This window comes from Asparagus officinalis, chromosome 8 (assembly GCF_001876935.1).
Source record: "Asparagus officinalis chromosome 8, Aspof.V1, whole genome shotgun sequence".
NCBI lineage: Eukaryota > Viridiplantae > Streptophyta > Magnoliopsida > Asparagales > Asparagaceae > Asparagus > Asparagus officinalis.
The window spans coordinates 21,250,993-21,278,386 of record NC_033801.1 but is presented as its reverse complement, the minus strand read 5'-3'; the positions used below and the strand labels follow the sequence as shown (position 1 = coordinate 21,278,386).

Here is a 27,394-nt window from a genome sequence, read left to right as displayed (position 1 = left end):
CAATCTTTTTTAGACGATATCTCTCCGGTCGGCGGGCGTGTCTATGATTTTATCCTCATCGGTCGACCAAGCAAGGGTAACTTTGCTAGCTCTCCCCCTTGAAAAAAGAATTAAGAGAAATTCGAGGGAGGAATCAATCATGGCTTCTCGGCCTTAGAAAAGGTTGAGATGGGATCTTGATCCCGAAGAGTCGGCCAGCTTGAGGTCGAGGGTGGATGAAGTCGTCACCCTACTTGCTGAGCAGTGGACAAAAAAGGTGTGAAGGCCAAGAAGGATCAAGGATCCAATAGGCCAGAGGTCAACCCGGATGAGATACAATGGTTAGCTGAAGTGCTGCAATCGATCGAGAGGTGGCAGAGGTATGTCCAAGCTTATCGGCTGAATAAGATCAACACCATGGGCAACTCTTCCTCTCCTGTAGCAGAAGGGGTGGTCCCAACTGTCGAAGAGACAGTTGTAGGGGCCCCTATCGAGGGGATAGCCGAGCTGAGTTCTATAACTGTATAGTTCCACAGGCCTAGCAAGGAGCTCTCGGGATGTCTGGGGGTGTTGACGAGCAAACAGTGCCTCGGAGGGGCCACAGTTGGATGAGATAGCAGATGTGCGGAGTAAGTTTTAGCCATTATGCCATGGGCTCGATGAGCTTACTCACCGGTCCTAGGAGAGGGCAAGGACTATGTTCGTGGGAGATTCGTTAACCCTCGACTCACCTAGGGAAGAGGTTCCTGAAGGCGATAGGTTTGTCCCGAAGGAACCCATGGATGTGAAGTCCTCAATCATACAGTCCTTAACTGCCTCGATTGACGTTATGTCCCAGTTTACCCTCCCGCAAGAAAAGAGGCTCTTGAGGGAGATACCAAGCACTGGCGTATATTTAGCCCTCAAGGCCTATTTGGTTTGAGGGGCTTTACTAGAGCAGGAGTTGTTAGACCGGATGAGGCACATGCATGAGGTGGCACAGAGGTGGCACGTCGAGCTGGCCTAAAAGAAGTTTGTCAAGGAAGAGGCAGAGAAGAGGATTGCTACCTTATACTCCGAATTAAGAGGTAGGGAGGACGTTTCATGGTGATAGCTGGAGGAAAAAAGGAGAGGCTTTTGACAGGCAGGCTACATAATCCAAGTTTCCAAGCACTTGGGTTCTGTTGATGATCTCCAGCGAGAGGTGACCAAGTTGAAGGGAGAGGTCGGCCGTTTGCAGCAAGGGATTTCTAAGCAGGATGGCTGACTGACCGCTTTGGCTAGGGAGGTCAAGTTTGAGAGGCGCCTGAAGGCAGCGGTCGAGGAGCACGCTAAATCGACCCCTTTTTTGATCGAGTGGGGTGAGGTGGGACCTTGAGGAGGAGCGGTCGACTCCTCCGGCATCCACAATAGTTGTCAAGGACTTGGAGGGTCATCTTGCTCGTCTAGGCTCGGTGTAGCATAAGAAGGAGGTTTCTGATGAGTGGCACCATGGCCCTCTAGGTAAAACTAAGGTAGCCTTGGCTTGCAAGACCGACATCGACTATCTCGCTTCGTTGCTCCCCTCTAGCTCTCTTCCCTCCCTCGTTCATCGTTATTCGCCTCGTGTCTCTTGCCACCTTGATCTCTTAGAGGAGATCAAGGAGAGTGGAGGTGGGATGGATCAGGTGCTGGATGTTGGGGTTGATGTTGAGCCAGGGGACGATCCTGAAGAGAATTCTCCCGCTTCATCAGTTGTTGTCTCCGAAGCCTCTGTGGACTCTGTTGCCATCAAGAGCCTCCCAAGTCCTACTCCCATATCTGGTCGAGAGGTCTAGGGGCTTGTATTTGTACTCTCTATTTTTTTTGTAAATATCAATATGCTTCATAAGTACTTTTGCATGGATATTGTAAAGAGTTTTTAATGAAGTTTGCAGTTTGGAATAAAAATCGACATTATTTTCATTTTTTGAGTCTGCCTTTGTTTACTCCTTTGCTTTGCTAACTTGGAACTTTGTTCTGGTTGAGAGAACCAATTATTGATTGTGATGAGCCTGTCGTGTCATGTTGACTTAAATGTAGAGGGGTCGAGACGACCAACTTCATCTATTGCTTTCTGTTGTATGTGTTTGGGTCTTTAACCAACAAAGGCTTGGTAAATTGTGTTGCTAAAGTCGTATTGTTGAGGACATTCAAACACTTGAGCTCAGGCCTTGGGTTCATTTAAAATAACACCAAGGTTTGCTCGGCAGAATGACAACCATGATGTTGAGTGCCTAGGACTTACGTAGACGCCCAGGTCTTCAATATAACTATGATGGTCAAGAGGTGACTGTGGGAGTTGACCATATGATGAGTGCCTTGTGTTTACCCTAAGAAGAGGCACTAAGGACTTTGAATTCGATTGAAGTCGAATGCCTAGAACTTACTGAAGTTGACGAGGTCTTTAACAATCCTTAGGATGTACCTAGGACTTACTAAAGTTGACTAGGTCTTTCGCCCTACAGAGGGGGCCTTGATGGTAATCAAGTAAAATGGCAACCCTGAGGTTGGGTGCCCAGGTCTTACGTAGACACCCGAGTCTTCAGTATCCCTATAATTATCAAGAGGCGACTGTGGGAGTCGACCATAGGGTTAGTGTCTTAGGTTTATTCCTAAAAAGGTACCAAGGGTTTAATATCCAACCAAGGTTAGATGCCTAGAACTTACTAAATTTGACTAGGTCTTTAATAACCCTAAGGTTGTGCCTAGGACATGCTGAAGTTTACTAGGTTTTTCACCCTACAGAGGGCCTCCTTGATGGCAATCAAGTAAAATGGCAACCCTGAGGTTGGGTGCCCAGGTCTTACGTAGACGCCTGGGTCTTCAGTATCCCCATAATGGTCGAGAAGCGACTGTAGGAGTCGACCATAAAGTTAATGCCTTAGATTTATTCCTGAAAAGGTACTAAGAGCTTAATATCCAACCAAGATTGGATGCTTAGAACTTACTGAAGTTGACTAGGTCTTTAACAGCCCTGAGGCTATGCCTAGGACTTGCCGAAGTCTACTAAGTCTTTCATCCTACAGAGGGCCGTCTTGATGGCAATCTGGTAAAATGGTAACCCTAAGGTTGGGGCCTAGGTCTTACATAGATGCTTGGATCTTACATAGACGCCTGGGTCTTCAGTATCCCCATAATGGTCGAGAGCTGACTGTGGGAGTTGATCATAGGATTAGTGCCTTGGGTTTATTCCTGAAAAGGTACCATGGGCTTAAGATCCTTGCATAGACTGAGCACTACAAGAGTGCGAGACAGGAGTCGAGTTAGTTTCAATAACAATTTTATTAAGGCTAAATAAAATTTATAGAGTTATTGAAAATATCGTCTTAAATGCTCGATATTCTAGGGATGTTGCAAAACTCTCCCGTCTGGGGCCCTTAGTAAATAGGTGTCGGCTTGCAGCTCTTCTAGGACCGTGTAAAGACCTTCCCAGTTGGGACCTAGCTTGCCTCGCCGAGTGTCTTTGTCGGAAGCGACTTTGCAGAGGACGAGATCACCATCATTGAATCTCCTTGGTCGGATTTTATTGTTATAGTAGCGGGCGATTCATTGCTGATTAGTGACTTGGGTCCAGAGTGCTTTCTCTCGTATCTTATCCAGGAGGTCGAGATTGATCTGAAGTCCTTTTGTGTTCATATCCTCGTTGAAGTGTTATAGTCGAATGGTCGACATGCCTACTTTGACGGTAGTGACTGCCTTAGCGTCATATGCTAGCTTAAACGGAGTCTCTCCCGTTGAGTTCTTGTGAGTCATGTGGTACGACCAAAAGATACTAGGCAACTTTGGTGATGGAATTCTTTCCGAACAAGATATTCAAGAAGCCTGAGTTGTTCTTTCTAGAAAGACAACCAAATAAGACCTCTCTAAAAAGACGACATGATGCTCATCTTTCGAGAGGCTTTTTAGGGACATAGGAGCTTGTCCATCTTATAGATGGCTAGCGAATAAATACTCCTAAAATGGTTGCTAAAGCTGTAGAGGGACGTGATTATGTCGATTCCTCTCAGCCAAAACTATTTTCTGCTTAGCTAGAGTGACACAACTTCGGGGTCGAGCTACAGGATGAGACTAATCAGGCCCTTGTTCAAAGCCTGGCATATCTTCTCAAAAAATAGAGGAAGCCCTATGGTGGGCGCCAAACTGTTAATGTACTAGTGATCACACAGTCAGTATGTATCCAGAGTAGGATAATCTCGATGAGATAAGAGAGATTGATCAGGGGGCCACCTCCTTCTCTGACTTTATATCTGGTTCTTGAATTGGAGAACTAAGAAATCTGCATATGTAAAAAATCGTGAGAGGACGATGATATGTTTCTCTGTTGTACCTCCGACGATCAAGTAAGATGGTAAACATGAGTAGGAGAAGAAGCAGAACTTAAGAGTTCTTCCCTCTCTTTTTGGGACCTGCGCTGGGCTTGGGCCACCAAGCTGGTTGGAGTCTTGCTTGTGGACATGCACCCACCCGTTATTTGGCGAGTTGTATTTTGATGAATGGGAATATTGTAAAAGAAATATATATCAAATTAGTATCTCCTATTATCCATGCAGACCAAGGATTGGATTTTAATAATCTGAACCTGCAAGCAATGTTGTGTGTTGCCTCAATCCTCGTTCGACTTGCAAAACTACAAAAATGCAAACAATTGTGACCTAAGTATCCATAGAGACCCATGTTGGTTAGTAATAAGGTTTTTCGGTACCCAAATCCGTTTGACTATTTTGATCCTATATCTCATACGACCCAAATCTGTTCATAGAAACTTGTCCAGCTTTTCCACATAATGAGCATATAGAATGATAAGTTCTATCATAATAGATGAAAACAACCAAGTTTATTGCCCTTTATAAAAGGAGGTTGAGACTTTTTATATATTCCCGAATTTGAATAGCCATGTCTAGATTTGGCTCTTGCAAATTGCTCATTGGAAAGGACAATAATTAGACTTTTAGATTCCAATGAGAAATTCTTCAGGGCCTTTTCCAAATCACTATTTTGGACTTTAGATGTTCATTTTTGAAAATAGTAGTTGTGCATTGAGTTTCAAACTTTATTCACTCAGAAGATAGCTCACAAAATAAGTCATTTATCTTAGCAACAAGTTTTTCTTTTTTACATTGATCACTTTCATGTTGTTTAGATAAACAAGAGATTTGAATTTGTAACTTAGAACATTGTGTGCATATGATAGAGGTGATATCATGAGATGAATAATCTAAATTCAAATTTAAAAAAGAAATTTCTAGTTTTTTGATAGAAGTTTATTTTCTTTCTTCCAGTTTGTATTTATCCTTTTTGTTACTTCATACTTTTCAGCAATTTTCTCAAGGTGAACAAACACTCCGTATATTTTGACTATAAATTATCATGTAAATGATATACCTCTTCGTCTAAACTTTCACAATCAGTGCCACTCAAAACACCTTAATCTGAATATGAAATTGAAGCTTTTTTTCCTATGAGACATAAGTGCTCTCTTTTGTCATCATCGCTCGAATTACTCTCTGAGTCCTCCCAAGTAGTTATTTTAAAAATTTTGCCCTTCCCTTTATAGTCTTTTTTGTTCACTGGGCAATTCTATTCAGTTGACCAGGTTTCTTGCATCGAAAATAAATTAATTTAATATCAGAATCATCAGAATTATATTTATATGCCTTGTTTGTATAGTGATCCCGTTTGTCTTGCGGGAATTTTGACCATCCTTTGACTTGAGGAATGATTCGTAGCCTTTAATAATTTGATCAATTTGGTTATTTTCTTCCTTAGAAATTGGGCTCGGTTTTTTCTTCCTAGACCGAGATTTTTCCTTCATAGTTTTGAAGGATAATGACTTCTTCTTTGTATCTTCTTTTGAGAGATCTTCTCTTCTGTTAGACGAACTTCATATGTAATGAGATTTCCTACAAGATCATCAAGAGAAAGATTAGAGAAAATTTAAAGTTCTTTCATAGCAGTTACCTTATTTTCATAGTCAAATATGTGATAAGATTTCATATACGATGAGATATCCTACAAGATAGAGAACATAGTATCTTTCTGCACAGCTCCTTATTTTCGTACTCCTTCCCTAAGACTTTAGACTTATTCACAATATTGGTGAATCATGTGAACATATCTTATATGCTCTCTGAGGTATTCATCTTAAAGTTTTTATATTTGCTTACTAGCATTTGTAAGTTTTGCCTCCTTTACATCTGAAGTTCCCTCATAGATGACTTCTAGCATCTTCCAAATTTCCTGCATAGTACTATAATTAGAGACACAATTAAATTCTTTAGCTGTAAGGAAGCAATTTCAAGCATTCATGGCTTTTGAATTGTAAGAATAAATTTGTTTATCCTATGGAGACCACTTGTCCTTAGTTAGAACAACAGTAATACTTTCTATCTTGGCAGTATATTCCTTATACTCATGTTCTACACTTTCCCAAACATCGAAAATAGTGGACAATAGGAAAACTCTCATACTCACTTTTCAATACGTATAGTTGGTGCCATCGAATAGAGGGGCTCAGTTGACAATATGCTCTTTAGGAAAAGTTGAAGCGATGGTAAAACTTGTCATCTCTACCCTAGGTCATGATACTTAGAGATGGATAACGAGAATCTGATACCACTTCTTAGAACTGGGATGCAAGCCTAGAGGGGGTTGAATAGGATTGCTATAACTTTTCGACTAACTCGGAATAAGCAGCAAAAATATAAGCGAAAGACTAAAAGCAAACAAGTACAAAAACACACGAGATTTTTATAGTAGTTTAGATTAAAATCATACGTCCACTCTTCCTTCAAGTGACCGGTCTTCCTTACTATAACCAGAGTTCACTTAAATCACAATCCGATTCAGTAGGCTTTAAAGGCCGCACCCTAAAATCTACTCGAAACTAGTTATCTAACCTAACTTTTCACAATGTTAGAAGAAATCTAGCCCTAGCTAGCCAAACTCTAAATTTGGCTTGCGCATGCTAACCCTCAATTACACAGCTTGAGTTTGATGTCAAATTTACAAATTTGAATACAACCAACCAAAATAATTAAAGTACAAAAAAGACAATCTTATAGCCCTTTATTAAACTGTTCTTCAAATCTATGAAGATGAAGATATGTGAAGAAACAATATAGTAATGTAAGCGTAGTGCACTCCTTCTAGCCAAATCAAACTCCGATGAAAAGCACACTAAGAAGAAGTTGAAAGACGCTCAGGGGATTTGATCAACTCTCTCTCCTTTCTGAAACCATAGAACAAAACTCTCTCCTTTTTATACATGTGCCTCCTTGAAATTCTCTTTAATTATGATCTCCTACTCCTCTTAAAGAGACCTTGATAGGATAGAAAAGAGATACACAAATCTAAGAGTAAATAGGAGATCAAACAGATTGATGAATAGCTGAGATTAAAACATCAATTCTGCTAGGATACATCTCCACCATCGATGGGAAAACCTGACTGTCAATGGTATTGTTCACTCATCGATGATTTACTATAGACTATCGATGGTTACTCTTCATGTCTCAGGAAAATTATCAATTGGCTCATATGGTCCATTGATGGTTCATTGTAGACTAACGATGCGCTCAACCTACCATCGATGATAAGATAAATCCGATGGAGAGCTTTCTGAAAAGATATTATAATACTAACTCCGATAACTGAGTCAAAAGTTATGGCTTATGTAAATTTTAGTCTCATTATATAGTTTCTACCTGCTGCTGGCTATTTTGACATTGTCTAACTAAACATTCATATCTTAAGTTGTATATTCCTGAATGAGTTTCGCTTATTCATGTGGATTCATAACAACTAGAGGGACACTACCAATATCTTGAAAATAACAGCGATTAACTTGTTATCTTGCTCTATACATTTCAGAACTTGATTCTAACTTCTTGTAACCTATAATTATCAATGGTTCCCTGTGACCATCGATGGTACATTGTAGACCATCGATGGTTCTGATTATAGTTCCTATATTTTTTTCCAATTGGCTCTTATGACCATCGATGAGATACTTGACCATTGATAAGTGCCTTTTGACTATCGATGGTTCAAAAGCTAAAACCAATGTTTATGTTGATTTTTACATCCTTTTGAAACCGCATCTTGCTCATACATGATTCTACTTGAATTATCATCTCACAATACAAGTCAATAGCAAATGAGAGATATTTGTTCAAACAATGTTCTCACAATCATTCTAATATGTACTATCTTTTGGTGCACTTGGCTTTGATCAGTGTGTAAATATCTGAATCGAATTGATGAGATTATGAAGATATTATTCTTCGAGATTTAATTTGAATTCAGATCTGACTGAGTTCTTCAATTTTAATTACTTTTGTAATGAGGAATATTTTGAGATAAAAGTCTATAGTAGTTGATCATTATCTATACTATTATATAAAAAACCTAGTTCATTGCTAAAGTGATTTATCCTTCAAGTTTTTGTCCCTTTTCCTTTTACCACTTTCTTCTTTCCTCCACGTGATGCTCATGCAAGTAGAGTTATAGTAATAAAAAAATATTTTTTTCATTCAAAAGTCCTCCAACATAATCTTTTTACATGAAAATGTCTAATGCATGTTGTGCTGCTCCAAAGTCCTTCATGTCAAAGGACTTGCTCAGCTCTTTCTTCAACCTATCAATTTTAGACTTATCTTTTCAAACAACAAGCATATCATAAACATATAGAGAGAGAATAATAAAATCATCATATAAGAACTTTTGGAGATAAACACAATGATCTGCAGATGTTCTTTTGTACCCATGGTCAAGCATAAAAGAATCAAACCTTTTATACTACTGTCGAGGTGCCTGCTTGAGTTCGCACAAGCTCTTCATTAATTTGCAAACCAAGTGTTCTTTGCCTTTTACCTTGAAACCCTCTAGCTGCTCCATATAGATTTCTCTTGTAAAATCATCATGGAGGAATGTTATCTTCACATCTAACTATTCAACTTCAAGATCCTGAGAAGCAACAAGACCAATAATAACCCGAATAGAAGACATCTTTACAACAGGAGAAAAAATTCTTCATAGTTAACACCTTGTTTCTGACTGAAACCTTTCACCACGAGGTGAGCTTTGTACTTGACTCAACCATTTCCTTTATTCTTGATTTTGAACACCCATTTGTTCTTCAAGGCTTTTCTGTTCTTAGGTAGCTCTACCAAGTCATAAGTATGATTCTTATGCAAAGAATTCATCTCCTCTTGCATAGCTTTCTTCCACTTTGCATGATCATCATGAACTTGTGCTTCATGGAAACTTTTCGATTCACCTGCGTCTGTTACCATAGTATACTCTGAAGCAGGGTATCTAGTCGAGGGTTACGTTCTCTCTCCGATCATCTTAACTGAGGTACTTGTGGCTGATCTATATATGGTAGCTCTGGATGTTCATGCTCCCCTGATCAAAATTTGGAGAACCTACAATTTCTTCTTCTTGCACATCTTAAAAATCATTATTTTCTAGCATAGGAGAAGGAAAAACAACCGGTGCAGAGATTGGATCTGGAATGATATGAGTGTTTTGTGGCTCTTCTTCTTTTTTAAAATCAGCAAGTATTTTATCTTCACAAAAAACAACATCCCTGCTCCTCACAATTTTCTTATTTTTAGAATCCCACAACCTATACCCAAATTTATCATTTCTATATCCTAGGAAGATGCATGGAATAGCTTTATCATCAAGCTTTATTCTTTTCTCCTTAGGTACATGCACAAATGCCTTGCACCCGAACACCCGCAAGTGAGAATAGGAAATATCCTTTCTACTCCAAACTCTTTCAGGAATATCTCCATCCAAGAGAACTGAGGGGGACATGTTTATCAAGTATCAGTCTGTTCGTACTGCTTTTCCTCAAAATATTTTTGGTAATTTAGCTAAGGATAGCATACTCCTTATCCTTTCCACAATTATGCAGTTCATCCTTTCTGCAATCCCATTGTATTATGGTGTGCGTGGAACGGTCTTTTGGTGTCTAATGTCATAAAAAGAACAATAATCTTCAAACATCCTTGAAGTATACTCACCACCATTATCAGTGTGAATACACTTCAAGAGCTTTCCGGTTTCTCTTTTTCAACTTTGGTATGAAAGTCTTTGAAAACTTCAAAGACTTGATCTTTGGTTTTTATGACATATACCCACACCTTTCTAGATGCATCATCTATGAAGGTCACAAAATATGAGCCACAACTAAAAGTTTTTTCATTTATGGGTCCGCATACATCCGAATAGACTAAGTCCAATATGCCAGTTTTTTATTATTATAATTTTTAACAAAAGCTAACCGATGTTGTTTCCCAATCAAGCAGTGATCATAGTGGGATAAAGTTGTATCTTGCATGGATGGAAGTAGTTGTTACCTTACGAGAGTTTGTAGCCCTTTCTCGCTCATGTGGCCAAGCTGCTTGTGCCACAAATCCATAGATATACATTCTACTGTTCCATGTTCATTATTCTCTAAGTGAAACTGAGTCTTATAGAGAGTGCAACACTTCTTTCCTCTCGCTAGTACAAGTGATCTTTTGGTAAGCTTCCAACATCCTTTACTAAAGTTGCTCGTGTATCCTTCTTCATCAAGCTTGCCAGTAGAGAGAAGATTGAGATGAAGATCGGGCACAAATCTAACATCTTTTAGAATCATCTTTGTTCCAAGGTTAGTAGTAACACAAATATTTCCAATGCCAAGAATTTGAGAAGAATTTTTGTTACCCATTTTTACCATTCCAAGATTACCTTCATGAAGAGAAGTGAAGTAGTCCTTCCGGGGAGTAGCATGGTAGGAGGCACCAGAATCAATCACTCATTCCGAGTCTTGGCAAGTGAGATTTGCACAGTCTTCTTCACATGCCGAGAAAAGCACAACTTCGTTGTCACTGACAATAACTGTACTTTCATTCATTTCTTATTTTTAATTGGTCTTTCATTCCTTTTGTTCTCGCTTGAGCTTGCAGCATTCCTATTTTATGTGTCCATTCTTTCCACAGTGATAGCAACTAATGTCCTTTCTAGCATTTGATTTTCCTCTTAACTTGTCTCGATTCTGAGGCTGTCGATATTTGCTCCTCCCCCTGTTCTCGATAAAAAGAGCATGAGAATGGGAGGATCCAGATGACTTTCTTTGTATTTCTTCATTCAAGAGGCTACTTGTAACTTGGTTCATAGATACAACTCCATCAGGTGCAGAGTTTCTAAGAGAAACCACCAATGTCTCCCAACTATCTGGTAACGAGCTAAGCAAAAGAAGGGCTTGAAGCTCATCTTCCAACACCATCTTCATTGCTGCAAGTTGATTTACAATACTTTGAATTTCATTCAAATGTTCAGATATAAAATCACCTTCCTTGAACTTGAGATTGATAATCTTCCGAATCAAGAAAGCTTTGTTGCCGGCGGTCTTTCTTTCGTAGAAATCTTCAAGTTTCTTTCACAAGCTGTTCGCCGAAGTCTCATTTGACACATGGTGGAATACAGTGTCATCCACCCATTGCCAAATGGTGCCAATGGTTTTCCGATCGAGCTTCTTCCAATCATCCGCCAACATGGACTCTGGCTTGGAGGATTCACCTTCAACTGGTGCATAGAGGCCCTTGCAATATAGAATATCCATTATCTTCACCTTCCATATCATCCAATTGCGGTCATTCAAACTGATCATTTGAATACCGCTGATAGGAGTCTCCATCTCAACACAAGAAGATTAGCAACCTCGCTCTGATACCACTGATGGGAAATAAACGGTACAACAAGACCTTTCCCGTCTTTGTGATGAGATGAGAACAAAAATAGAAGGAAAAAAACACAAAGAGAGATTGCACACACAAGATTTACCGAGGTTCAGCTCAAATTGAGCCTACGTCCTCACCCCCCTCTTCTTCACCGTTTCCACTATAATCAAATGAAAGCTTACAAATGGTCTTCTCTCTAGTTGGTATAACTTAACTTGAGGATCACTTTCTCTCAAACTCATTTGAGAATTACAACTTTCTCTCAAACTCACTTGAGGATTACAGATTGTATGTGGTTCATGTTCTTGTTTCTTATTTTCAACCTTCACCATCTCCCCTCTATTTATAGAGAGGATATGCATCTTGGGTACACCACATTCATTGCATGGGGGAATCCAAAGACTAGCCCTTCCTTTTCCCAATGCATGAGGAAAGACAATCTATCAATGCATGCATGTAGCCAACCACAAAATCTCCATGGATTAAATCCATATTAATTTATCATGGGGATGGACCGGTACCCATCAAATAATCAAATTTAAGGCGTGTATATGAACTTGAGGCAAGAAAAATGAACTTGAGGCAAGCAAGGAATCCCTTCTATATGGGATGAGAACCACAGCCCTCAAATTACAGTAGCAACTAGAAATGTCGATATTTCCATTATTGACAGCTCATGGATTTAGAAAAAGAGATTTGGATGATGTTTTTGAAACTTGAAAAGATAAAGAAAGAAGACGTGATCTTAGAAGGAGAAAGAACAAGAGAAAGTCCGTAGTTGTACTCATCTCCAACATTGAAACTCTCTTCAAGATCCAAACATGAATTGTGTAAAATGAAATGAGACCAGAAGAGAAGCTAGGTTAAGAGGAAGGAGAGGAGGGCATTTATGGAATATTAAAAAACATCTGAACTTGACATGATATTTTAGTAGGTCGTTAATGTCTTTGTTAACGGCAAGATGTTTTGTAATAAAAAGATAATGGTTGGGATTTCATAATAAATGACCAACCTTGAGAGTGGTTTCATAATAATTACCCATCAAAATATAAAATTATTTAAAAGGAACTTAAGATATTTGGTAGAAATGTACTTAACGATCATTATTAAAAGATACAATCAATATATGATATATAAACTAAAAAAAGCATTAAAAGATACAATCAATATATGATATATAAACTAAGGGCTTGTTTGGATTGAGGGGAATAAGGGAGAAGGGAAGTTAGGGGAACCATTCACCTTGTTTGGAACATTTAGAAGGTGAAGTTATTCACCCTAGTTCCCCTTGGTTCACCCCTTAATAGTATAAAATTTGTTACCCTTCAAATCGGAGTGTAACCAAGGGGAAGGGAACTCCCTTCCCTTCACTTCCCTTTTCTCACATAGTTTCTCTTAACTTCCCTTAACCCTATTGAAATCCAAACACACCCTAAAAAAACAGAAGCTACTTTTAAAAGTATCTCCTTGAAAGCAGAAGTATTTTCAATAAATATGATTTTTTTTACCAAACATCATTATTGACTACTTCTTAAAAAAATAAGCAGAAGCACCCTAAAAAAAATAATACCAAATTATTTTTTATCACCTCAAAAAATTTGAAACGGCCCATACATCCCTCAAATGTTAAGGAGTTTGCAAATTGATCTCTTTATTAGTTTATGCACTTATTTCTTAAAACCATAGTTAGGTTAACGCTTAAACCAACAATTTCAATTAGCAAAATATCCCTAAAATGTGCAAAAGTCCAGCACTGACCATTGGGAAAACTCACAAATGAGTTGGGTGTGATTTTGGAACATGGGAGAAGATGATGAACGTGGGTGTTGGAATTTTTAGTTAATAGATCGATTTTGAGTTTAACCATGTTAAGAAAATATGTGTTGAAATTAACTTTTGAGCATTACAAGAACATGAATTCTTCTCGACACATTTGATTTGGAGAAATATTTCTCTCAAATGAAAGGCTTGTTAACTTGACGGATCAAATTGCAAGGCCCTTAAAATTTTGAGAGATGCATGAGCAATTTAAGAGATTGAGGGGCTAATAATTAGTGAAGATTTGATGGACAAGTATCTAAATAATCTTTTCTCAAGAGTNTTGCACACACCTGAAAGGCGATGGGCCGCAAGCTGTCCCGTAGTATCCTCGTTAGGGATGCATTCAGTCCGGATACAGCTCGGATATGATGGTTACCATATTCATATCTGCCTACCTATCTCAAATATGGATACAGATATGGATATACCTCGGTAAGGAAAATTCATATCCATATCCGCTAAAATTGGATACGGTTACAAATATAGATGCGGATATGCACGCGGATACCAAACAGATACGAGAAAACTAGATATTATTGAGAAAAATATAGTTCATGTGATACGAAAGAGGTCGTTAATATGTTCATTATAACTAAAAAGCTAAGATTAGACATATTGATCATCAAAATTAACCACAAATCCATAATTTAAGAATCAAAACTTTTATAAGGGTATGACTAATATGTATTCGAATATTTCGGATACGGATATGGATATTTCACTATAAAATCATATCCGTAAAAATATCTTATCAATTATAGATTTGAGTAAGCATATCTGCATCCTAACGAATACGGTTACAGATATTTCCTGGATATGGATACGGTTTAGTACCCCTAATCCTCATTGTCAAGGTATTGAAAATAAATTTGAAGGTTTTTAAAGAATTGTAAAAATGTTATTATTGATTAGTTTCAAATCAGGAAAATTTTAAGAGAACTATATCTTTGTTGGGTAAATTTCACTAAACATCTAATAAGTTTGAGTCATATGGTACTCAACTAAATTAAACCCTCAATAAGCTTGTGAGTTTTAGAAAATCTCAAAATATTTTTATTTTTTTCACTTAATCCCAAGGACTATTTTATGATGTCTAGTTAAGTAAAAAAATCAAAATAACTTTTACAGTATTTATTCCCAAACTTATTGAGCATTTAGGCCCCGTTTGGTACGCAGGAATGGGGTGGAATGGAATGTCATTCTCACTTCTCATTTCCTCATACCAAACAAAACTTGTTTTTAGATGTTGGAATGACCATTCCTACTTTTTGTGGGAATGGACATTCCAAGTGAGAAGATAGGGAATAATCATTCCCATTCAAGGGGAGAATCAAATTAGTTAGGTTTTTTTTTCAATTATAACCCTATTAATAATAAGAATCAATTTAAAAATCATGGCTTTTGACTACGTATTCTCATTTTCTCTCAGCTACTAATTATATTCGAACAATAGGATTTTTTTGCGGGGTAGGGATTAAAACTAGTGGTACATATTTCAGTAGCATATTAAAACTAGCGGTACATATTTCATTAGCCTATTATATCACAATTGCTCAACATAGGAGCAACACAATTTAATATAAAAACAGATACAACTGAAACTATATATTATTTGCCGATTGAAATTCTTTCATGTCAATATTTTTTTGGTCAATTAATTTTTTTTGTTTATTCACCAATGTTTAAAGTCTGTTATTTTCTCCAGCATATTATATTCTTTTTGAACTTTTGCTATTGTTTTCCCACCATAAAGAACTATATGTACATATTGCATACATGTTTGATTGTGGTTCATGCACAATAATAAATCTAACTTTTGATTGAAAAATATTTGACCCAATATTTATGAAAAGAGGAAACTCTCACTGAGAAATTGGCCAAAATATTAAAATTATCAAAACCATATCATGTCTAGACTATATATAGAGGTATAAGGGTATTATTATAACAGATACCTAGATTAATATAACATATGCAGAAATAGTGAGAATTGTTTAAAAAATATAAACGAAACATACACTTGATCGTTAACATGCGCATTAGTATAACACATACCTAGATTAATATAACATATGCATAAATAAATTTTTTTAGTTAATTAGTATAACACATACCTAGATTAATATAACATATGCATAAATAAATTTTTTTAGTTATTATCATTAATGTTTATTTTTATCTTATTAAAAATCTATGTTGTTATAAGGGCAGTATTAGAAAATGAGATTCCATTCTCACTTGTGAACTAGTGATACCAAACATGAGAATGTGAATTTGATTTTTATTCTAGTTTCATTCTACAAACACACCCAAACAAGAGAATGAGAATGACCATTCCATTCTCACATACATTCCATTCTATTCATTCTTCCATTCCGTTTTTACTTGACTTCATTCCCACGTATCAAACGAGGCGTTAGTAAGAGTTTCAAAAACTTTTTGGGTCTAAGTGCCAAAGGCCAAAATCTTACGGGTTTACAAAAACTTACCCATCTTTTTTTTGCCCGTCAGTCAACGAAGGAAGCGATATCCAAAGGGCTAAATATGAGAAAGCTGCCCTTAACTTTGGCTAACCCCCCTAATTTGCAGAATATCAGAAAACGCCCTTACTTTTGGGGTTTATCAAAAAACACTCTTTAATTTTGAGATTGTATTAGAGAATCCCCCTAAAAGTGTTGGGTTTTTTGATAAAATCTCAAATTTAACGGGTGTCTTCTGCTAAAGTCCGAAAGTAAAAGGGAGATTTTTGTTACAATCCCGATACTTGGGGGCTCTGCAATTTTGAACGTTAAGCGGGGGTCATCTGGTAATTGTCCAACATTAATTTTTTTTAATTATTATTTCCTTTTTATTTATAGCCTAGGGAAAGTCTGGTTTGGGCTTTAGCCTTTCTTAGATTTTATGATCTGCATTTTCTTTCATCGGTCGGCTGACCCATTAGATCCTGGTTTGGGCCCTAGCCTCCAAGTTTCAGAACTTTGAAAAGAAAGGAGAAGACCAAAGGGGTTTCCGACTTGGGACAAATTTTCAAAACCGACCCCTTGGGGTTTTTATTTGCAAAAAACGACCGGTTTTGAAAATATTTATAAAAACCGACCCCAGGGGCTGAAAACAGGTCGGTTTTTGAAAATTTTTTTCCCAAACTTCACGGGAGTTGAACTCCCGTGAAGTTTTGTTATGAGAAAAACTTCACGGGAGTTCAACTCCCGTGAAGTTTGGGAAAAAAATTTTCAAAAACCGACCTGTTTTCAGCCCCTGGGGTCGGTTTTTATAAATAAGTTTGAAATGGGTCGTTTTTTGCAAATAAAAACCCCAAAGGGTCGGTTTTGAAAATTTGTCCTTCCGACTTGCCCTCTCGAGTACAGTCACCGCCGGTGAGCGAGGGTAAGGGCTAAAGACATGAGCTTGGTAGGGGAGAAGGTGATCCTGGTTCCTTACATGAGAGAGCACGTGCCCAAATACCATCAATGGATGCAGGACCCTTCTCTTCTCCAAGCCACTGGATCCGAACCCTTGAGCTTAGACCAAGAGTATCAAATGCATCTCTCTTGGACCCAAGACCCCAATAGTAAATAATTTTCTTTTTTATTTTCTTGATTTTTTTGCTTAATTTTTTAAGTGTTTGAGTTTGATTTATTATCTATTATTATTTTTTGGGGTTGCAGAGCATACATTCATTGTGTTGGATAAGGAGTTGATGGAGGGAAGTTTCGTCCATGGAGATGCCCATGTTGAAGGTACCCATGAAATAATAATGTAATATTTTTATTGAGCTTTTATAGTTTTGCTTGAAATTTAAGCGACATGATTTTATGAGCTGGGTTTTAGTTGGGAAAGTCGGTAATTGAGAATTAATCAGTTGCATTAGTATCTTGTGCTATATTTCTCCCGTGAAATTTAATAAGCTATTATACATGTAAGAATGTGTTATTTTTGTCCTTGTTTCTATTATTAACTTGTTCATTTATAGGGTTGGGTTGGGGCAATATTAAGGTTTTTCGATGTTCCCCTTGTATTTTGCCTATTTGATGAATAGAGTTTCCTATCAAAAATCATATCATCTTCTCCTGCAGGCTTCATCTACGCCCTACATTTTTTATTCCATTCCTGTAGTCTGTGTGAAACCTTTAGGCCCATAATAGTCTGCGAGAAGTTGGGAGGATTCTTCAAGGATGCAACCATTAAGAAGATGTGATGTCACCATCTCCTCTCTCTCTCTCGTTCACCAAATTCTAAGTAACAGAGTGCATACATGTAAGGAGTTTTGTGAATCTTTTTCATATTGACAAAAGTTATATGACATGCCAAGCTGGTATTTGGTTGATCCAAGTAACAGACTGCTTACATGTAAGGAATTCTGTGAATCTTATTCATATTGGCAAAAGTTATGTGACATAACAAGCTGGTATTTGGTTAGGATTGGGAAATTGTCAATGTTATGCTCATGCGTGCAAGTCCGGGATATATGGTGCTGTTTGGGTAGATGTCGGGAATGTAGGAACACGGCCTGGGTTCAATCATCCCAAAACGCGGTGCACTAGTGAATTGGCTCGCGTACCTGGCTACCCGATTAAGAATTCAAATTAGTTATTATTTTGAGCAAAAAACAACCATTTTCAGAAAAATAAATAACAAACGCGCCTTAATTGCAACTTGAAAATTCTTTTACTGTTATTAATTATTGAATTTGACTCTTGTAGAAAATTGTATATTAAGGTACTCAGATTCCTACATTTAAAAACTGAACCTAAAGCATACAACGTTCCCTACCATATAAACCTACCCCTCCGTATTCAATTCCAAATAAGTGGCGTACCTCGCTCTCGTTCCCTTTCTGTGAATCGGAACAAACATAGTTCCATGTGATTATAGTATGGATCATGTCTATATTTCTATGGTGAATAAATATCATGTTAATGTTCTTTTTAAGATAGTTGTAATTTACATTTAAAGAAATGGTTGGTAAGGACTTCTAATGGGCAATAATATGGGATGCATATCTAGGATTGTGTTGCCGTCCCAGGCTCTACTTGGATCTCTACTTGTTACTCTTTCTAGCTTTACTTGAAAATCACCTAATTACCCACTTATATGTGAATTTTTGGCATTATCTTTCTTCAGTTTTTGTTATTGTTATGGGGAAAACATTTTTTGCCTCAAGTTGTCGCCTTCTGTGACTTGTTTTTTGTTAAGGGAATACACTTGTAGGGATTGCCTTTGCATTTGAAGTAACTGCCCTTCAGATAGTAGGTTAGCAATCTCATTGAGAGAGAGATGTTAACCGATTGTTTGGCAATGTGGAATGTTAGAGGTGAAGGAGGGTCGGTTTTTGAAAATTTTTTTCCCAAACTTCACGGGAGTTGAACTCCCGTGAAGTTTTTCTCATAACAAAACTTCACGGGAGTTCAACTCCCGTGAAGTTTGGGAAATTTTTTTTCAAAAACCGACCTGTTTTCAGCCCCTGGGGTCGGTTTTTATAAATAAGTTTGAAATGGGTCGTTTTTTGCAAATAAAAACCCCAAAGGGTCGGTTTTGAAAATTTGTCCTTCCGACTTGCCCTCTCGAGTACAGTCACCGCCGGTGAGCGAGGGTAAGGGCTAAAGACATGAGCTTGGTAGGGGAGAAGGTGATCCTGGTTCCTTACATGAGAGAGCACGTGCCCAAATACCATCAATGGATGCAGGACCCTTCTCTTCTCCAAGCCACTGGATCCGAACCCTTGAGCTTAGACCAAGAGTATCAAATGCATCTCTCTTGGACCCAAGACCCCAATAGTAAATAATTTTCTTTTTTATTTTCTTGATTTTTTTGCTTAATTTTTTAAGTGTTTGAGTTTGATTTATTATCTATTATTATTTTTTGGGGTTGCAGAGCATACATTCATTGTGTTGGATAAGGAGTTGATGGAGGGAAGTTTCGTCCATGGAGATGCCCATGTTGAAGGTACCCATGAAATAATAATGTAATATTTTTATTGAGCTTTTATAGTTTTGCTTGAAATTTAAGCGACATGATTTTATGAGCTGGGTTTTAGTTGGGAAAGTCGGTAATTGAGAATTAATCAGTTGCATTAGTATCTTGTGCTATATTTCTCCCGTGAAATTTAATAAGCTATTATACATGTAAGAATGTGTTATTTTTGTCCTTGTTTCTATTATTAACTTGTTCATTTATAGGGTTGGGTTGGGGCAATATTAAGGTTTTTCGATGTTCCCCTTGTATTTTGCCTATTTGATGAATAGAGTTTCCTATCAAAAATCATATCATCTTCTCCTGCAGGCTTCATCTACGCCCTACATTTTTTATTCCATTCCTGTAGTCTGTGTGAAACCTTTAGGCCCATAATAGTCTGCGAGAAGTTGGGAGGATTCTTCAAGGATGCAACCATTAAGAAGATGTGATGTCACCATCTCCTCTCTCTCTCTCGTTCACCAAATTCTAAGTAACAGAGTGCATACATGTAAGGAGTTTTGTGAATCTTTTTCATATTGACAAAAGTTATATGACATGCCAAGCTGGTATTTGGTTGATCCAAGTAACAGACTGCTTACATGTAAGGAATTCTGTGAATCTTATTCATATTGGCAAAAGTTATGTGACATAACAAGCTGGTATTTGGTTAGGATTGGGAAATTGTCAATGTTATGCTCATGCGTGCAAGTCCGGGATATATGGTGCTGTTTGGGTAGATGTCGGGAATGTAGGAACACGGCCTGGGTTCAATCATCCCAAAACGCGGTGCACTAGTGAATTGGCTCGCGTACCTGGCTACCCGATTAAGAATTCAAATTAGTTATTATTTTGAGCAAAAAACAACCATTTTCAGAAAAATAAATAACAAACGCGCCTTAATTGCAACTTGAAAATTCTTTTACTGTTATTAATTATTGAATTTGACTCTTGTAGAAAATTGTATATTAAGGTACTCAGATTCCTACATTTAAAAACTGAACCTAAAGCATACAACGTTCCCTACCATATAAACCTACCCCTCCGTATTCAATTCCAAATAAGTGGCGTACCTCGCTCTCGTTCCCTTTCTGTGAATCGGAACAAACATAGTTCCATGTGATTATAGTATGGATCATGTCTATATTTCTATGGTGAATAAATATCATGTTAATGTTCTTTTTAAGATAGTTGTAATTTACATTTAAAGAAATGGTTGGTAAGGACTTCTAATGGGCAATAATATGGGATGCATATCTAGGATTGTGTTGCCGTCCCAGGCTCTACTTGGATCTCTACTTGTTACTCTTTCTAGCTTTACTTGAAAATCACCTAATTACCCACTTATATGTGAATTTTTGGCATTATCTTTCTTCAGTTTTTGTTATTGTTATGGGGAAAACATTTTTTGCCTCAAGTTGTCGCCTTCTGTGACTTGTTTTTTGTTAAGGGAATACACTTGTAGGGATTGCCTTTGCATTTGAAGTAACTGCCCTTCAGATAGTAGGTTAGCAATCTCATTGAGAGAGAGATGTTAACCGATTGTTTGGCAATGTGGAATGTTAGAGGTGAAGGAGAGCTACCTCCTCGGCCTCTCTTTAGCCAGCCAAACACAATAAAGGCAACACATGGAATAAGTGAATTAACCCCTCTTAATTTTCCAAACACAAAAATAGTAAAAGAGTTACCTTCTGGACAGGATAAAGGAGTAAACTTCATACGGTGAGGGGTTTACTAATACCTATAAAGAAAAAAAGCAGTCCTCTCTATTCCAAACACCATATAAGAGCACAAAAATTTAAAATACATCTTACCTAACAGGTTAACCAATTTAAGATTCTCTTATGATAAGGAGTTCTTAATGCGTTGGTGGGCCAGGCTTGATTTATTGTTTTACTTCAAATTCATTTTCATGTCTGCTTTTGCCTTTTTGGCGGAAATTTGATGGGATGAATTTTCCATGTTGACTGAAAGATTTGGTTTTCTCCTTTTAAAGCCTCTGCCTATGGTGCTATGAGACTTATGCTAATCTCCCCTCCTGAACTGTGGTCACTTTCAATTCACGAATCTTCTCAGTTGTTTAAGTTCCATGAATTGGCTGGTCATCAGCACTTCCTTATCCACATTGTTTTAGCTTCTGGCTGCTTAATCAAATTTGTCAATCCACTGTTATTCAAGCAATTTGCAAACTATTGGGAATGTCTGAACATGCATAAGTAACGTAAAGCGAATCATGTGTTTGTTTTATAACTTCAGGTGGACTAGCATTAAATTAGGAACTACAAAGGAAAGCTCGTGAACAAAGTATACAATGGGCTAATAAGCAAACTAAGAGGATAGTATAAATTTCTTACATGGCTCAGAATGAGGCATACCCAGGATGAGCTGGGGACCACATTTTAATGTCAAGCATGATTAATAGGCCAATGAAAACTTGAAATGAAGTAATGGATTAGGCTATCCGCTTGTTATTAACCAGGACTTGTAGTCTTTATCCAATCCAGTTGTTGATTCAGCATTCCATTTCTTTCAGCAATGGCTGGTGATGTGAACATATATATGAATGATCCAGACAACCTACTGCTAGCGGAGGTTGAGATCATGATTGCTGAGCCAAAAAGGTACTCATTTTTATTCTGAAAAATACTTATTTTGTCCTAATACATTTACTGATGTTGGACATTACCACTCATCAGTTGTCTATAAGTAACAAAATTCTGCTAAGACTTTCTATCTTGGAATATATTGAGCTTTACTATCTAAATTTAGGTGCTAATTTTTTTTTACACAATCTACTAGTGTGCTCTACGTAGAAAGCTTTGCTTTATATTCATGCCTAACATGCTTTGTAGTTCAGGCAGTTTCTGTATTTATCACAATTATTCAGATATTCTATTTTCTACTTGTTTAACCTAAGACCTGAAGGACGAGTTATATATGCATGTCTAATAGTTGATATTGTCCTGTGGTACTGAATGAATATCTTAATGGGATAAGAACTCCAAGCTGGGGTTTTGTAGAGTCCTCATATGAGAAGTTTAATCGACAGGGGATATAAATTTTGAGATGGCGGGACCAGAATTTTCTTTCCCTTGAGTGTATTTATGCATTTGTGTAGGTAGGTTGGAGCCTTGGAAGGCAGGCCAAGTGGGCATTAAGAATTCGAGAAAGGAGCAAATTTGGATGTGTGAATTAAGATGGACTGGTTAATCATCTTGAAATCATTTTCAGTGTTTTAAATATCACCCGATATGACCGACATGTTAGATTTAGGGGTCAACCTACACGATATGGAACTTTTCAATGCGATTGCGTTTTCAGGGTTCATGTCGGATATATCGGAGGATATGTCGGATATGTCGGGTGATATATCGGTTATATCGGCCGATTTTTTAATCTGAAAAATTGGCTGGGTTTTTTTGGGTTATGTTTGTCTAATCAGATTTGAGTTTAAATTCTTGATTGTCTTACTATTATTTCCAAAGACAAAAACCGATAAGTTAAGGGAAATAGAAAAAAAGATCGAAGTAATATCCGTCGCTCATCTTCTCTCTCTCCTTCGACATCTCATCGGTCTCTTCTCCGAGCTCTTCCTTCGACATCATTATCGGGCGATCTTCTCTCTTCTTAACCGGTAATATCAGATTTCTCACCCCTTTCCTTTAACACCAACCCTAAACATCATAAGTTATTTACTCTTTTATATGTTTAGACAATAGAAATTTTTAAGTCTATTTAGATTTTATTTATGATATTTATATTACACATATGCAAACCACCCGATATGGCAATCCGATATTTTTTTATGTTCCCTGACATATCCCCGATTTTCGCTATCCGACATGAATTTTAGCCATACGACATGAATCCGACACCCGACATTTAAAACCTTGATCATTTTTCTCTATAAGGGGGAGTTCTTATCTTTATTTTACTTTATATGAACAAATCATTTCATAGTTAGCAAGAGAGAATTTGGCTAAAAGTTGCTTTCGCATCTAGTAATGCGAGCTATTTTTTCCATCCTTATAACGTAGAATATCTGGTGAAGACCCTAACTATATGGAAGACCAAGAAACCATGAGTGTACCATTGGCTAGGAATTTGGCAAAGGCCTAAACCAGAAGATGTGAACCAAGATGTATCGGCTAATGAGGTCAATAGTCAATATGATCCAGCAAAGAGATCCCTCAAAGAATTCTATGCCTAAAATAATTTTTATCTATATATTGCCTCCCAACACAATTCACGTCTAAACCCACACCCTCTTTCCTTTCAACTGAAATCTTTAATTTCTATGGATGCATGAACATATGGCAGGCTCATTTCATGCCTGTGTTTTTCGATATTGGTTGTCAGGTACAAGCTGGGCCTTTGTGGTGAAAAATGCACAGCCCTCATGGTTGATGCATGAGCTTCATGACTTTTCTTTGTCAACACTGGATGATTTTTTATATATAAGATGTACATCAAAAACTTACCTAATCAGCTCTTTTGGGGTAATGTAGTGGCTGGAGCTCCTGGTCTGGAGCTCCATCCTTATTCTCTAAAAAAAATGGTGCATAAAAACTTATATTTTTCTATATATAAGATGTATAGAGAAATAATAAAGATGTTATATTTGGGCCTAATTTGTACGACAACTTCACCAAGGGGCATTTATAGCTCTAATGTGCTTGAAATCTTAAAGCAAATATTTAGTGATTTGGTGATATTTCCTTTAATGGTTGCTTAAAGCTCAAAGCCTTAAAGGTGCAATGATACCTATTCCCACATTAATAGAGTATAGAGACATGATACATCACAGAATCATGCAAACTTCAATTATGTTTCCTATATGGGGAAATGCACAAGTTTTAAATTAATATGAAGTAAAATAAAATAGTAACGCCCTTAGGGGCTGTTTGGTTGGGAAAAAAAATGAAAACCTCGAAAAAGTACCTGACATTAAAGAAAACCTCCTAAAAATGTCAGGAACTCTTCATTTTCTGTTGTTTGCTTTGCAAAAAGAAAAAAGAAATTATGAAGAAAAATGCGTGGCCGTGTCTCACAAAATGAAAACCCAATTTCCTCTCCAAAACCCCCGATTTCAGCGGAAAACTATTACATTCGAATTAAAAAATCGAATCTCATTTTTTTGTGTTTCCGCTGCAACAAAGGGAGAAAAGGAGTTGAGGTTACAATCACCTCCCCTCCGCGCTCTCCCGTCAAAGTGGGCTTTGAGGAGGCAGAAAGTTTTGAGGACTTTTTGTGGGCTCGAAGCGTGAGAGGATTGTTGTTATTGAGGTTGAGGGTGGCGAAGCGGGCATTGGTGGATTTTTTTAATGTGGGTTCGCAAGGATGAAGGTGCAGTCCTCCCACCGCTGTTCCAAGGTTTTTTTTTTAATTTGGAGGAAGGGATGTGTTAGAATTATGTTGGGAATTTGGGGCTGGTGGTGGAGAGCTTATTTGCTAGGTTTGGACATATGACATATCCATGGGTAAATTGTACACAAGTACCTCATAGTTTACCAATGGTTGCTCTTCCATACCCTCATTTGTATTTAATCACACTTAAAATATCATATAATAATGAAGAAATCTGAGCATAACCAAAATAATCACTTTTAATTTCATGAAATGAGGATTTAAATCTTTTAAATATTTTGTAAATTACTACTCAAATATTGATATTAGTCAGTTAATTAATAAAAACTTGCAGTTATTCCCTCAAATCTATTAATATTTTGTAAATTACTTCATCAAACTTAAATTAGTCTCTTAGATCTTTAGATGTTTGGAATTACTCCCTTAAATGTCCATAATTACTTGAAATTAGTCCCTCAAATCTGTAAACATTTTGTAAATTACTACGTTAAATTTAAAACTAGTCCCTCAAATCTTTAGTCACTTTGAAATTTCTCCTTCAAATGTTCATATTTTTAATTTAGTCCCTCAAATGGTGGGTATGTTCACCGTTCAATTTATGTTTGGCAACGATATATGGGCGGTAAGTACATCATGGTGATCACAACCATGATTTCTTCTTCTTTTTTTTAGTCTTAGTCTAAACCAAACACTAGAAAATAAGGGAATCAATTCACACTTCAACTACTTTCTTGTCTTTTCAAATTGAACCAAACTAATGAAAGTGGTGGAAAGTAACTATGATCCATGTTTTTTGACGAAACAAACACAAGAAGCACTCTTCCAAGAAAGTGAGGGAAACACCAGAAGGTGAAGGAAAGATGTATTTGGAAAATGAAGAAAAGCAACAAAACAACCCCTTACTGTCTTTTAAGTTTCTACTTTCTGTAGTTTTTCAGGCCACTGACTCTTTTATGACCTCTTAGTGTAGCCGTGGAAAGGGACTTGGCAAGGAGTCAGTATTGATGATGATGGAATTTGCAGTCGACAAATATGGAATCCAGACATTTTGTGTCAAAATCGGAGAAACAAACACAGCATCACTAGGACTCTTTCGCAAATTGGTCATTTAAGCCTCTTTGGCTTTCTGTCTGTTCTTTTTGTGCAATTATTCAGATGCTTTGTAGCTAATCTCACAGTATTACTAACTTCTGGATGGATGCAGGGTTTTAAGGATGCTTCTTACAGTGAAGTCTTTAAAGAGGTTACATCCTTTAACAACTTAATCACTCTCTGTAAGATCACGAGATGCCTATAACTTTTGATATTTATCTTCATGCAGGTAACTTTGGAGTTGCCAGCAACGGATCTCTGCCTTGGGAAACGACTAATGTCAACAGGTAAATTGACCTCCAATCTGTTGAACATGTTGCCTCGTTCTTTTAGGATATTGAGTCATTTTTTTGATGCCATATCCAGAAGAACCTGTCGATAACAAACATTTGGTTGATTCAAAGATCGGTGAATAAATGGTGGAACATCGATTATATATGATCAGTGAGAAGCAACTTCAAATTTGTTTGAAGATCACTTCTTATAGTCGAATCGACGTCAGTACCAGAGATCAAAGAGCGAGATCAATTGTATACATCTTATGAACAAGTTAACATCGACCGTGAATTACTCTCAACAGCCTAATCGATGTGGGTGTTGTTTAAATGCTCAAGCTCTAGACTAATATTTAATGACATCAGGATTGAGCATGCAGCTCGTGTTGCCTTGCCAAACGAATGTCTATGTAATGAAATTAGTGATACTTACGCTTTAAGTATGGATACCCAACTAACAATCATTAGAATCCCACGTGTAAAAATTAATGCGCGGCGGATTATCCAAGTCCGATAAATCAGAGCGGCATCTTTACCAAAACCCACATTAAAAATTAAGCAGGGGATGCATTAAAAACTTATTTAGACCTGTAATTTTGAATGGTCCAACTTTCGATCGATTTTAGGTGTTCTCAGTCAGAAGCGGTTAGAATGACAATTGCTTTAACCACATTATGCTTTCACTTCTTGTTGCGGAGTCAGCACTTCAAATTTCCTATTTTTAGCCCGTTCTGATTTTGCAAATAACTTTTTTTTTGATGTTGCAATATTTAACCAAACATTTTGAATTTTGAATACGATTAGACGCCGCAGAGCTCCTGCTCGACCTGTTATTCAGAAGGGGACCGCTACAGCATCACCCTCTGGCCACCACTCCGTCACACCCCCTCTCCTCTACATGCAGGGGCTCCCTCCACTGTGAGGAACGCGAGGGTTGCTGACGGAGGTGTGGCAGAGGTTACCTGTAGTTTGTTTGTTCGTATTCAAATTAAAACCGTCCCCTTTTGATCTCGCTGTTGTTAAAGTCATAGTGCGTAGAACTCGCATCATCGTCCCTCTCAACCTGTAGATATTCCCATAATAAAAGTCTCAGAGACTAAACCCTAACATCTATCAAAATCCAACGCGAGAGGTCGAATCAAGAGGGCCCTGTGAGAAGAACTGAGATCGGCCGGATCA

The 27,394-nt window shown here is 37.4% G+C and overlaps 1 protein-coding gene across 3 annotated transcripts; it reads left to right on the top strand.

Annotated features, from left to right (window-relative positions):
* LOC109820047 (N-acetyltransferase 9-like protein) lies at positions 16,435 to 26,658 on the top strand. Of its 3 annotated transcripts, none has more exons than XM_020386104.1 (8): positions 16,435 to 16,539; positions 16,873 to 17,100; positions 17,198 to 17,269; positions 22,015 to 22,102; positions 25,819 to 25,951; positions 26,053 to 26,091; positions 26,170 to 26,227; positions 26,307 to 26,658. In XM_020386104.1, exons 2-8 carry the CDS (start codon positions 16,932 to 16,934, stop codon positions 26,354 to 26,356), a joined length of 609 nt encoding a protein of 202 aa, XP_020241693.1. In that variant the 5' UTR covers positions 16,435 to 16,539; positions 16,873 to 16,931; the 3' UTR covers positions 26,357 to 26,658. The 3 variants fall into 3 exon arrangements, with proteins under 3 accessions (XP_020241693.1, XP_020241692.1, XP_020241691.1); XM_020386103.1 differs by having other exon boundaries at positions 16,435 to 16,546; positions 16,880 to 17,100; XM_020386102.1 differs by lacking the exons at positions 16,435 to 16,539; positions 16,873 to 17,100; positions 17,198 to 17,269 and adding exons at positions 19,062 to 19,306; positions 19,404 to 19,475.